Genomic DNA, 14648 nt, shown 5'->3' with positions numbered 1-14648 from the left:
ATATGAGTTTCTCGTGGAAAACATTATCTTCGTGGAAAATTTGTGAAGAAAGCATTACTGAAAAAAAGGAATTGGTAAGGAAAACATTCCTTAATAGGAAGTGTGATGTTTGAAAGGTTTATAGAGATAACATCCTGGCACTAAATAGAGATCGTTAATTTTCTTTTAAAAAAAAATCTTAAACATCTTGGGAGAGTCTAATTTCCCTTTTTTTGAAGGCCATTTGTTTACGACGTCCGCATGCTTGGTAAAATTGTTCATACGTTAGGGACATATTTCCTGGGCATTTTATTTTTTTAAAGATAATTTTCTCTCTCTTTTTTTTGGATGATATAATGTGCGTACATGAGGTAAGAGAGATTGGAAAAAGAAGAAATACATCAAATATAATTTAAATAGGTATATTTCTAAAAACAGAGAGGAGTTTTGGTCATGAGGCATACTTGCTATGATGTACAACATTAATATACATTTTAAATGTACAGTAACAAAAATGCTTTGAAATCGGACAATGAACACTACTCCTACACGTACTAGTAATTTGTGACATTCTGTGGCAGGCCGCTGGAAAGTGTGCCTCCTGATTGCGCGCGCAATCCGAGAACGGATCTGTGATTGGCCACAACGTCTGAGTGTGCATTATTGAACTGCACGTATAAGAGCTGCTGAAGAAAATTGTCTGTCAGCCACATTTTAACGAACAAATAGTGCAATTTCCTTAAGACACCATATTTTGTTTTTCTGGATTAAATTGCAAGAGAATCACGAGGTATGTTGTGCCGGCCACAAAAGCCTGAAATAAAATCAAACCATGCCCGATAACTATTGGCACAGCCATAGAAACATCTCAATGGGTTAAAAAATGTGCGGGGCATTAAGTCACCAAATTTGGTAAAGCAATGAGCAGTCAAATTTGAAATTTGCAATTTTAAATAGAATTCTAACTCTAATCGTGCTCAGACGAGTGATTTATTGTTAACAGGAACATGATTTAATCTGCGTCTATGGTAGATTTTGTGAGACCGGGACGCTTTTAAATGATAAAATCGTGAGCCAAAGATGCATCGGTTTTTTACAATTTTATTTCTTCCACGTGCTAATGCATTTCAGGAATCTACTTCCCATCTTCAGAGCATTACCTAAAGTACAGTTGGTGGTTGGTGGTTAGGTAATACTCTGAAGATGGGAAGGAGATTCCTGAAATGCATTAGCACGTGTAAAGAAAAAATTGTAAAAAAATTATGCATCTTTGGCTCACGTTTTTAATATTTATCATTATGTATACATGCAACATGCGGCTGAACAACTTTTCACTGGAATAATTTTATTTGCATGGGAAAAAATTAAGAATTGAAAGCCAAAAATAACAAGAAATAATAGAAAAATTGACTGTACCGTTTTGGTATAATATGATTCGTCGCTCTCCTGCCGTGAGGGTAGGGTGTTTCTTATTTTTTAAATTTTCGAAATCGAAGGAGGTCCTGGTCTTAAAAGTTGATGTGTGGATAGATTAGAAGCCCTGTGCAAGGAAAAAATTTTAAAACAATTTTTACCCGGTGCTCAAACGACTTAAGTGACACAGGTTAAAATTTGAGGTTTTTAGACAAAATAACACTGTTTTCTAATGGAAAACGCCGAGTTACGGCCCTAAAGGGCGAAAATTTCGTCCGTTTGGTCGTATCTGCAACACAAAAGCCGCAAAACACCCGAGAAAGGCGCGCGCAAGGAAAGACACTTGGGGCAAAATGGACGCGCCGCAGCGCAACGCGCGCGCGCGTCCTCTGCACTGCCCAAGCGACATGCCGCATGCCGCACACACGCACTAAGCTTACGCTGGCCCGAAAGTTCCCGTACGTTGCAATGTATCATTATGAATTGACCTAGATACACACTAACATTAAAAAAAAGGTTGAAACGTATAAATACATCTAAAAAACACATTCTCTAAATATGATATTGGCTATAATGTAGGAAAATCAATTTCAACAAATTAAACAATTCAAAGTTAATCAACTAAATCAAATAATCGACAGTTTACTTAAAGGCTAAGAGTCTTCAAATGTTTATCCGACTATTTTTAATATATTTGGATGGTTTTATTGACTTTGGCTGTGACTTATAAGAGATCATGAAAATAATTGTCTTCAAATGTGACCCTAGACATCAGTTAAATTGTACGTTCTGGCGGATAGGCGGATTAGGAAACCCTAAATTGTGTTTCATGTTGTGAACAAAGACTCTTTTGGTGTCCGATGACAATCTCTCATCAATTATGCCAAGGGAACCAAACTTTTACTTACATTGGTACCATACGTGGCCGGATAAATTACGGAACGCAACACTAGCTGCTGTAGGTACACTCATTAAAGCTGCGAAACTTCTTGAGGTCTGCGATGACCTCCAGATCATTTTTCGGGGTCATTTTTTATTTTTCCAATATGGCAGATGTCCGCCTCAATATGTACCTATACGCTGAAGAATGCCCGGTAATGCCAGTCCTCTTCACAACCAACACTACAGCCTTTTTTCAATATCATGAATTTGCCATTTTCATTTCTAGACTCTTACCCAGCCCCATGGCTATTTACTTCCGAATATTTAGAGGTTAAAAAAAAGTACAGTAAAAGCTCGTTAAGACGAAATACGGTTAAAACGCAAATCCGCTTAAGACGAAATTTTTTCGGTCCTTTGATACTTCCATAATTGTCGATGTAAAAAAAAATTCATTTTTCGTCTTAACGAGCTTTTACTGTAGTTAAGTCATAAAAGTTGTTAATGATCATGCTGCACGCAAAATTAAAGTGATGCCCGCGCACAACAGGAGGATAGGTAACATCGGAAGGTGATGGAGATCTTGCATATGTGAGGAATTAGCGATTTGTGTACTGATTCATATGTACAATTTCGCGAGAAACACGATGGTTTCACCGTTTTCCTCCGAGCCAAACTCCAAAACTGAAAAAAAAACTCTTAAAGTTGATGCTGTAATGGAGGGAATGTCCCATTCCATCCTGAGAGTCCGCCACTGTATCAAGTCAAACTCTCCACGCAAAGAGCAAATAATACATTGACAGGGCAGCCACTTTGTTTGGGGTTTCCAAAACTGAAAACATGGCAATCCTGCTGATTCATTTCGACGTTGTAAGTCAGCAACCACACAACTCGGTTTGTGACGTCGCAGACTTCCTGTCATACCTACTATACTTTTTAAACGGAAAACTACTCAACGGCAATTCTTTAAACTACCGTGATTTTTCATCTCTGTGCAAACAAAGTTCTGCATAAACTTCAAGGAATAGTATCAGTTTGTTCTCCTTTAAAAAATAACATAAAGACGGAGATTTACAGACACCGCAAACGAGATACGTGATTGCGAACTTACGCCGTCGATTTGCTCCTTATCCTTGCATAGAAAGTTTGGCTTAATACGAAGGACTCACGGGAAAGCGGGGATATCTCCTTAAATACGGCCTTAACTGAGGGAGTTTTTTTTTAAAGTTTTGGGGTTTGTTTCAGAGAAAACCATACTGAAACCTTCTTGTTTCACGCGAAGTTTATTTACAAAGGAATCAGTACTTGAATTGCCAACTCCCGATACGAACAAGAGCTTCTTTTCATGATCTCTTATAAGTCACAGCCAAAGTCAATAAAACCATCCAAATATATTAAAAATAGTCGGATAAACATTTGAAGACTCTTAGCCTTTAAGTAAACTGTCGATTATTTGATTTAGTTGATTAACTTTGAATTGTTTAATTTGTTGAAATTGATTTTCCTACATTATAGCCAATATCATATTAAGAGAATGTGTTTTTTAGATGTATTTATACGTTTCAACCTTTTTTTTAATGTTAGTGTGTATCTAGGTCAATTCATAATGATACATTGCAACGTACGGGAACTTTCGGGCCAGCGTAAGCTTAGTGCGTGTGTGCGGCATGCGGCATGTCGCTTGGGCAGTGCAGAGGACGCGCGCGCGCGTTGCGCTGCGGCGCGTCCATTTTGCCCCAAGTGTCTTTCCTTGCGCGCGCCTTTCTCGGGTGTTTTGCGGCTTTTGTGTTGCAGATACGACCAAACGGACGAAATTTTCGCCCTTTAGGGCCGTAACTCGGCGTTTTCCATTAGAAAACAGTGTTATTTTGTCTAAAAACCTCAAATTTTAACCTGTGTCACTTAAGTCGTTTGAGCACCGGGTAAAAATTGTTTTAAAATTTTTTCCTTGCACAGGGCTTCTAATCTATCCACACATCAACTTTTAAGACCAGGACCTCCTTCGATTTCGAAAATTTAAAAAATAAGAAACACCCTACGTGAACCCCAGGAAACAAGGATTTATAAGTGAAACAGGGCTCAAGTAAAAATCGAGATACTCTCCTCGGTCAGAGGAGCGACGAATTGTAATGGGAAAAGGTATACGATTACGATGTACGCATAGAATAATAGTAAAGAAAAAAATACCCACTGATGCAATTAGTCTCGTGTTTAGGGTGAAAAATCCACATGCTGTGAACTCAAGTTTACTGCTCGTGATGTGTTCCCAGAACAAGTCGAGCTGTGGGAACATAGTAAAAAACAAGGTAAAATCTTTGTACCAATACAATATGAAGATTTTAAAATGGAATTTTGTACGTTTCTGGATATACGTCACTTTACGTATGCAGTACGAACACATCTAAGCACACAGTATGTTCTGAGCTTTTAGGTAATGAGTGACCAACCATGCCCGGTTTTCGATTCCATTAATCACCCCCCCCCCTCCCCCCAATATAAAATAATTCTGGATTAATCCTGGATTTAACCCGGATTTCTACGCAATTTTATTTAGTTCTGAGCTGAACCCCATTTATCCTCCCTCTAGTTTTATTGGATTTTTGCCGAAATTTTATAAAATAAAAATCGCCCCATTCCACCACCCTCTTTAGGAAAATTTAAGTAATTTTTCATTTTCGGTGGTCACTTTCTTCAGTTGACGAACAACGCACCACAATAGAGACTCAAATTCTCCTTTTCATAAGCAGCGCATAACGTACGATTGTAAACACATGAGACTTTATTGGAGAAACTTTTAGAATTTTGGACTTGCGATAGAGTTTTAACATAGTTTGGATTACTTAAAAAAGGTTGTTTAACATTAGTTGGAGAATAGAGGTTACATTGATGACGGCTATTACATGCATTCATTTAAACGATTCAAATGCCATTACACTACATTTTGAACGAGGGACTACTATTTCTAGCTCATCCTAGAAACGTAATAAGTGTCATTAATCTACCTATGCAGGTAGTTGCATGGACATATAAAACCAATTATGGCCGTTCCTTACCGCAAAACAAGTTACCCAAAAAGCATACTATTTGGAGAGGGAACAATCAGAAGAAAACAACATTATTGAGTTATCTCACCTCCTCTTTCGTATCGACATCCAAAAATCGATTGTTAATTTTTGTTATCAGGACTTTTGTATATTGCGCCTGGAATAAAATAAACATTTAAGAAATCACCTGTTTGTTTTTTTAATCACCCCAGGTAAAAATTGGCAGTAGAATGTGTGTTCCAAAATACTATAGACCTATAGCCGGCTGTACAATTTCTTATAGCCTTTTATAGCCGATGGCGATTAAGCAACAGCCAGACGATAAAGTTTATGCTAAACGTTACTAAATACGGATACTAGGACTTGGTTTTTGGACTACCGCTCTCGTTTTGTGCCGTAGTATCTTGATTTATTTTGCGAGGAAAGCTCCGTACTTTTGAAGGATGCCTGTCATTCTTAATATGTTGGAGCGCCTTAAATTTCTTTGGTACTTATGCAATACCTCTGGTGTGAAATAGTTGCTTCAGACGCCGTGGCACGCTGCGGCGCGGCGGGCGGGCAGAGAGTGCGAAATGCGCACTGGCGCCTACAAACCCAACAGAGATACTTCACGCATTGCGCAATGCGTGAAGTATCCCTGTTAGGTTTGTAGGCGCCAGTGCGTCACCGCGCAATGCGTGAAGTAAGTATCCCTGTTAGGTTTGCAGGCGCTAATGCGTCGCCGCTCCGCTTTGTGTTAGGCTCTAATATTTAATCTCGCGGAGTCAGCGTTTTTCAACTCATGATTTTGAAATGTTTACACACTCTGTATAGACCATCTCATTTTAATTTATGAAAAAAAAATATGTTTTAAAGGAAAATATAATGTGTGTTTTGTAAATATTAAGGTAGTTCCGTATCAAACTTAATGATTTCCAAAGTACACGAATTTCTACACAATTTCTTACAGCCTTTTATAGCCAATGGCGATAAAGTGTAAAGCCCGGCGATAGGAACTATAGCCCGACTGTATACTTTTTTATAGGTTCGTATAGCCCGGCTATATGATTTGCTCCGCTTTCTACAGCCAGCTATGTGATTTTCAATAGCCTTCTCTAGTCGTCTATAAGAACTACTATGGTATTTTGAAACGCAGCTCGTATCGCCAATTTTTACCAGGGACCTGATGAGTAAGTTAATCATTTTACTTTCAGTATCTTAGATGTGCGTGTTGCGTATCTACGATGAAGCTTCCAGACACGTATCTCGTTCGCGATTCTGGCGTGTATACGTAGTATACCGCCTTTGCGATCGTTTCGAACCCTGCTCGATACAATAACCGAGTCCCTTAGTTCCTTACCGAAAAGTGACTACCAAGAACTGAGATTTTCCAAAGCATGTAAAAAGTTTATTTATCCGTCAATAATTATGATTTAAAGTTGTTTCTCATTCTGGGCTTTCTAGTTTATGTGCAGTGAATACCAAGAGTCTACGTTACTTGGTTTTTTAAAAAAAAGCCTAAGAGTACGACGCGCTGATTTAAAATATGCATATATAAGCAGAAGCAAGCTAATTGATTCGAGGATGACTGACCAGTTCGGCACTTTAAGAATGAGAATTTCACTCACTCCGTTTTGTTCAAAACGTTGCTTTGACAGATCTCCACACGGCTGTTATGATTTTCAAAAGTTGGTACCCGTGCTCTGATATTGCAATATGTGTAAGTGCAATCTGTGATGAGCCTCGAGACTCATTAGACCATTTGCTAAACGTGGCTCATACAGGAATCCACCTACCCCTCTGTTCCCCGCGCTCCTGACCACTGCGTCGGCGTCCCGACGAACAATAGCTGATGACGGTCGCCAGGCGGCCGGGACCCTCAGCCCCTCGCCCAATTACTTACGCTTGATTAACCATTTCACCGTCACGCTAGGATTCATCCAATTTTCAAAAAAATTGTTTCGCGTGTGTTTAGCAATTTATTCCATACTCTCCGTTAAAACACAAATAAAAAGAGACCTCATTCATAAAAATCAGCTGAATAGAAGAGAAGTTACAGTAATCGAAATCCGAAGAAATCAACAAAACTTCTCCATTGAGAAAATAAAATAAAGGGGAAAAAAAGAAATGTATAAATTACAATTAAATATAATTGACCTCAGAATTTGACAAGCAATTCAATTATATACCTAACGGAGAAAAAACTGGGAGAAATTACAAAAATTCGCCTCTTGCAAAGGGCTTCTTTGTAAGAATTTTGACCTGAAGACAAGGGTCGAATAACAGCAGCACTCCATACAATACACGGTGTGCCTGAACGAGTTAAACATTTTTTATACGTCCAAATCGAAAAATCTTTATATTTTTAACTACAGTGTCTCTTGAATCGTTTAAGCCCCCCCCCCCCCAAAAAAAAAAAAAAAATTCCGTCGAGATTCTGGAACGTAAAGGCGCTTTAAAAGCATTCTGGGGCTACAATAGCTAAATCATCGGTAGTAAATCCCGTTATATTATTAAAAAGAAATTGACTCCATGGTTTAATGCCTTAGTTTCTTGAATACGATTATTTTAAGCACTTAAACATTTATACCACCAATTTTAGCCATGGGGTGATTTCCTGAGCGATAATATCACGAATTTCTCATAGAACCCTTCAACAGTGGCTTGCTTTTTTGGCCGCCGATTTGGCCATCGAACCGGGGTTTAAATGGAAGCTGATAATAACCCAAAGCTCTGAGAAAAATTTTGAGATGAGTATAAGAACGGTTTGTTGTAAGTAACGAGGAGATGCGGGCAAAGCGGCTAAAATCCGATCTAATTTTTACAGTTTTTCTGTTGAATTAATGTTGCCGCGGGCTTCTGACTGTGTCCACACATAGATTCTGTTCAGCATATCGATACATGAGTATTTACACACGTAGAATCTAATTTTCACGTCAGGGAGTCGACATATTTCGATTTTTTCGATTTTATACGGAAAATTGATCGTTTTTCGGGATTGAAATTATTATTGTTTCATGAAAAATAAATGCACACAAAATGACTATAGCATATTGATTTTTACACATTTGCACTCACGAAATTGGTTGGTAAATTCAACGAGTGGGTGCATCGACCTGGTATATCAAGTTTCTGCAATTTTTTACGGCAAATCAGTAGATTTTTGGGATGTAGATTGCTTACTTTCAATTCATGAATGAATAAAGCAACGACATGGTTGAACTTTTTGCATGGAAAGACGTTTAAAATAACAAAATCAAGACATATTTAATGTAATTGCATTTATATCGAGTCAATTTCTTTTCAATAATATAACGGGATTTATAGGTACTACCGGTGATTTGGGTATTTTAGCCCCAAAATACCTTTAAATCGACTTTATCTTCTAGGAATTCGACAGAATTTTTTCTTTCTTCGCTTAAATTATTCCGTAGAACTTTTCTTCAAGAATCTGATAAGATTTTGCTTGAGGCAGATCAAAAAACTTAAATTCGATCGAATAGCTCTCTACATTCACAATACACGGTCTCGTCAAGGTGCGTCGTTGACCTCGCAGTGTTGGATCGTGAATTCTCTTGTTGTGCTGCTTGCCTATTTTGAAATCTCTGTAAATGAAAACTAAAGGGGTTGATATGTGCGAGTTAATGACGCGCCTTATCAACACATTGTGTTGGAGTTCACTGCTTGTTTAAAAATCTCTACTCCCAAGTTAATTTTTTGAGGAGAACAAATCAATATCATTCCTCGAAGAATTCACATAGCTTTCTTCGCACGGAGAAGAACAATTACGGAAATTTTCAAGAGTTGATGTTGAGTAGTTTTCCATTTTAAAAAATAAGGTATGAAAGGAAGTTTGCAATGTTGCAAACCGAGATACGTGAATTGGATGTTTCGTTGTCGATATTCAAAGATTAAAAGCACTCCCGTCTCAGAAACTATAATGAGTTGATTGTATTGTCTCGATGCAACTATTCGTGTCTCACGCTTGTGCGATGTGCGTGTTGCATATTCAAAGATTGAAGGCGCGCCTTCTTTTCTCACTTCCTTGGAAATACGTGGGACTTGTCCGTTGTAGCACCCGAATATCGGAGTGCATGTATGAGGAGAGTATTGGCAGTCAGTGACACAAGACCAGCGGGCCGATTATTGAAAGTTTGAGACAGCACTAAGACACTGAAGTGCGATTTATTGCATGGTTTAGAAAGGACCGTATGGATCGTATTCGATACATCAAACGGGTGAGATTGTATCGATATCGATCGATTCAAACATAAACATAGCCTCAAAAGTCAATTGAGTTGTCTGACGGAACGGGTTTTTTGCGATAGATTATTGATGCGTATGAGCACTTATTGACCAAGAGTAGAGAAAGTGATACGAAATTTCTCATTCTCAGCTTTTCGGATTAATATCCTAAAATTTGGGTTTGAGGTTATATTCTATTGTTTTGAACCAAACGATACATCGAACCACTATCAAATACGATCCATTGTCTTGCCGTATCGATATAAATTAAAAAATTGGTCTGCAGAGAATTTTGAGCCATAATTCCGACCTACAAATACTGCGTATTGAATTGGTCGTTGCACCTTGAGACCTTGATGCAACTATCCGTCTTCCTCGGATGTACGTGTTGCATGTTCAGGAATTGAAGGCGCTCCCTCTTTTCTCACTTCTACAGAAAAGCTCGGGAGTTGTCATTAGTTGCATCACCCTCGAAGGTGGCCACTTGGCCAATCCTTTCTTTGGGCAATTTCGCCATCGATTCGTGACAATTTTAAAGATAGCTTTTGCGGTAAAGATTTTTTTTTTTTTTTTTAATATACTTAATAAAGCTCATCATTTGGACGTATTTATGATAAAAAGAACTATGTGGAAGTGGAAAGATATGCGGTGTGCTCGTAGAAGCTGGACAAGAAACAATGTAAAAGTGGATATATATGCAGTTCCTTTCGAGAAAATGGAAAAGCAGGATTTTCAATCAAATCAAAAGGAACTGAGCGCCAACTCGTGAGTCGTGGGCATGTGACAAGAGCTTTGTGGACAGGGCTCATGAATTTAAAGACTGACGACCTAGTCGTCGTCGCTCGTATAGCGCCCGCACCGCTGACGTCACTGGCGATTTTAAAGTCCCATTCATTCTTATGGCCCGAGAACTAACGAGCACACCCCATCTTTCCGCTTCCACATAGTTCCATTTCGCATAAATACGTCCATTTGATCGTCGTATCCGACTTTGACGCTTATTATGAAAATCTTATTCGATGCTCGTACCTCGGAAATTGTGCAGCCGGCACTTGAAGTTAGGAGCGTGGATCTAAGAATAATGAAGAATATGTACACGTATATCAAAACCGTGTATGCAAATCCGTACTCAACGTATCTGGAGAGGTGTTGATACACGACCAAAAAACTGACACAAAACAGCCGAAATACGGAGAAAAGTAGCTGCACCTCAAAGAGGCTATTCGACGATTCTACTGCTTCACTGCATTGAATATGCAAGAAAAAAAGTCGTTTTAACCGGCTGAGCGTGTTCATAGGGAATATTTCCGGAGTTCCAACCATCTCAATATTCAGTTTCAACGTACTGTCGCATGATTTCCCCGAGCTCGGCCAAACGTAAGGAGACCTGATAGGATGTCCGTGTGTAGTAGAAGTCATTCTACTACTGCTTTTATCATCCTTATTGACTTTCTCAGCTCCTTCAACCTTGCACATTAGGCGCTGAGCTTGTTTTTCAAAAAGCTCAGTTTCCTCCAGGATCAACTCAAGTTCTTTATTTATCTTCGAGAAATTCAAATTCAACTGCGCGACAGTGCGTAGGAACATGATTTCAATGAGCAGAACAGCACTATTTTGAAACATGATAAAGTAAACGAAATAAATTGTGTCGCCTATAATTTCTGACATCCTGATAAAACATTGAACTCGATTCACATTAAGCCCCACGACTCCGATAAAAATGAAAATACACAATAATCTATTTATGAGCAAGGCTCTTTCCCGTTTGTATTTCTCGTCGGCTAAACTGTGGGTGTATAAAAGACTGGTGGTTTTGATTATATTGTCGTTGATTCTCGGGAAATATTTTATCACTCTGTGGAGGGCGGTGTAACGGGCGGCTATAGACGTGATAGTGGACTGGATGAACATGATAGTGGTTGTCGCTGGAAAATTGGCGGGGACCAGCTTGTCTTTTTGGTGGATGATGAAGACCGGAGTGTAGAGCAGTTCCAAAATTGACAGGACCCCCAAACAGCCGCAGTAAATGACGTCAAAACGTGAACACTCGAGCGTATCTGGATTTATTGGAAAGACTCCAAATAACCGCATGGTTAAAATTAGCGGCGAGTTTAAGAATGTGCGGTTTTTAAATTTCATTTTACTATTCCGCGATACGTAAAATTCATCCTAGCGGCAAAAATGCAGTTTGAATATTTTTTTCATGTTTCCTTTTTAATGCTTTAATACCTCTAACTTTTCTCCTAAGTTGACTGCGATATGGGGCCGTCGATAAATTACATCACCCATTTTTTACTTTCTCGCTCCCCTAGTTTTCAATTTTCTACCCCTCCCTCCCTCACCGTATCCAACCGTAATACACTGCTAGACCCCCTCCCAAAAACTATGTCATCCTTAGTGTACCCCTCCCCCTCTTTTTGGGGGAAAACGCAGAAAATTGATAAAAATCCGTAGATATTGTCTGCATCGTTTAGAATATGATTGATTTCTTTTATTAAGTAGTAAAATATGATTTGTTCTTCCTCCTCTTTTTGAAGGAAAAGTCAGAATGTAGAGTCAAATTTCAAGCAAGCATTTCCAGCCTTTTTGCCTTTCAGAAAATTTTACGTCATCCTTGGCTTCACCCCTCCCTTCCTTCCCGTCATCCACCGCTATAGACCCCCCTCCTCCCAATTTGGGTGACGTAATTTATGGATGGCTCCTATGGTCTATTTTCATATTTATTTTTAATTTCAATTTTTTGCAACCACGACATACAGATGCTTAAGAAATATTTTTTTGAAAATACGATGATTTTGAAAATAGGAAGAGCAATATGGCTACGGTAGGCACCAATACTGAGAAACAATAGCACTTTAATAGCACTTTCTTTAAATTTAAAAAATATCAGATTGATAAAGAGGCTACGAATCACAAAATAATGCAGTGCGCGCGTATCTAGTATTCTCGACTGCCTGTATCTCAACGAAATTTAAATAGTACCAAAAGGTTGAGGAGAAGGTGTGAGCAAAGAGTAACTGGTTGTAAGTTAAGTTACTACCCTGCGAGAATCACGCTCTATTTGGCCCCTTTATTATTGCAATTGATGACTTAGAGAAGTGCATTGTAGTACATACCGGTGCATTGGCTAGTGAGCCCTTGTTTAGCAGAATTTTCAAGGTAATTCTATTGAGTAATGATGAGGCTAGTAATTATGCATCCCTAATTGACAGCTCTTTCGTCACTTCTCTATGTATTCGATCAAAACTAATGTAGTGCAAGTGTAAGAACAATATATATTTTCTGTGTTCACTCCTTATTTCAACGACTTATTATTCCAATTTGTTTTCTAAATGTGTCTCAATAACGTGCGTTATTGGCAAGTAAAGTTTTGATTCATAATTTGAATGAAATCATCAGGAGATAATATTTACTTGTTAAATACTGTGCGAACCAGGTAAACTCTCAGGCGCCTGAACTCATTCTATAGAAAAATGGTTGTAATTTTCTGAAGATCCTCGGTTCAAAATTTTAAATGGTGTGGAGTTATCTCATACAAAACCTCATTCACCAAATACTAATTATACCGTTTAAGGTAACAAGTTTCATAAGATGGTAATAATCGTAAAACACGTATCTCCATTCATGACGTTTTAGAATTCTTCTTGCGTTTAAGTATTTTTTCCAAGGAGAACAAACAATTCCCCCCCCCCCCCTCTTTTAATTTAAAAAAAAATCACTTATTTTTTGTCGTCTCCCCAGAATACATGGTGAAAATGTCGGACAGTGTCAACAGTTTTTCTTGAAAATAATATAACACTAGCGAAGACTATGAAACATCGTAACTTCGATAATGTGTTTTACAAATTTCACCATCAACAAACTCATAAAAATTAAAAGGGACGTTTCGCTATTTTTTCAATTAATGGACTGAACGGATGAGAGTTTTCAGATTAGGGTACTTAAAAATAAAAAAGTCCAGGATTACAGTTTAATTGAAGCTTTACTTTGAAGTACAAAAAGATGTATAAAATGTTTACATACAAAGTTGGTAGACAAAAAAGAGAAGTCTTGATTCATATTAAGAGTATTTAGAATTCATTGTTCTGTTGACGTAGATTTTTTTCTCCTCTCCTTAATTCCTCATGTATCTCATTTGAGAGAAATAACTTGTGTTTACGTTCCTGTGTTTCATTGTACAGATCTCACACACGTATATATGTTTGTATGATTAACACATAACGACTTTTAAATTTCTGAGACCAAGTTTGAGGATGGAAAACTTTCGTGCTTATTATTTCATTCAACAGCACCAAAGTTAAAGGAATATTTTCCATTACAATCAACAGACATGAAATGAAATAATATCGGCACACTCCGAGAACAATAATTCTTCCGGAGAACTCAAAGTTAGAAGAACTGAAACATTTTAAAATCCACGAATTCTTTCAATTAGACCGGAAGCAAATTAATGCTGATTTTTATACGTGTTACTATGGGGTAATGTATTTCTCCTCACACACTTAAACCACCGTTTGCCACTCTAGCATAATCATTTTCACAACAGGAATGGGTTCAGGAGCATAATGGAATTTATTCAAGATTTAAACTTAGATCACACTAAAATAGTGTGCAAAATAATAACGAACACAGCTAAATTAACAAGGATTTAAACTCGAAACAATATTTAACAAGCATAAATTTAAGAAAACCGCATAACTTAATATTTCAAAAATAAACATAAATTGACTAGAATTTAATAAAATAATTAGCCTTCAACATAATTACCTATACTCATACATAAACGTAAGTTTTTTCCAAAAGCCATGACAGATGACAAACCATTTCGACAAATACTCATTTCGAGTCTCTGAAAATGCTAACGATTACTTATCATTGAGCGTAATGGGAGAGGCATTTGCAGATTTGTGACGGATTCGGCTTTCTCCGATCTTGTGGAAGTCATTGACGAACCAACTAACGTAGGCGGAACTATAAGGATTCTTTCTTTGGGGGGGGGGGGGGCGGCGGCACAGACGGACCTCTTCAAGGAGGGTCTACGGAGGGGGCAGGAAGGCAATGGCGAGGCGTGAATGATCGACATTTCCCCATTTGAAGCTGTAGTAAGGA

The 14648-nt window shown here is 38.1% G+C and overlaps 1 protein-coding gene across 2 annotated transcripts in view; it reads right to left on the bottom strand.

The window, feature by feature from the left end:
• Nucleotides 1-412: 412 nt before the first annotated feature.
• The window catches only part of LOC109039138 (uncharacterized), a 29078-nt gene continuing 14842 nt past the window's right edge, over nucleotides 413-14648 (bottom strand). The window contains exons 1-4 of one of the 2 annotated variants that reach the window (XM_019054496.2): nucleotides 10569-12868; nucleotides 5404-5472; nucleotides 4463-4552; nucleotides 413-793 (exon numbers count right to left, since the gene is read on the bottom strand). In XM_019054496.2, the coding sequence (XP_018910041.2) occupies nucleotides 719-793; nucleotides 4463-4552; nucleotides 5404-5472; nucleotides 10569-11678 (1344 nt within the window). In that variant the 5' untranslated portion in view covers nucleotides 11679-12868 and the 3' untranslated portion in view covers nucleotides 413-718. Of the gene's footprint in view, nucleotides 794-4462; nucleotides 4553-5403; nucleotides 5473-10568; nucleotides 12869-14648 lie in introns of those variants that run through there. The other variant, XM_072300760.1, reaches the window with a different exon arrangement.

This window comes from Bemisia tabaci, chromosome 5 (assembly GCF_918797505.1).
Source record: "Bemisia tabaci chromosome 5, PGI_BMITA_v3".
NCBI lineage: Eukaryota > Metazoa > Arthropoda > Insecta > Hemiptera > Aleyrodidae > Bemisia > Bemisia tabaci.
The sequence above is the reverse complement of the archived record's forward strand: the minus strand, read 5'-3'. Positions and strand labels throughout refer to the sequence as shown.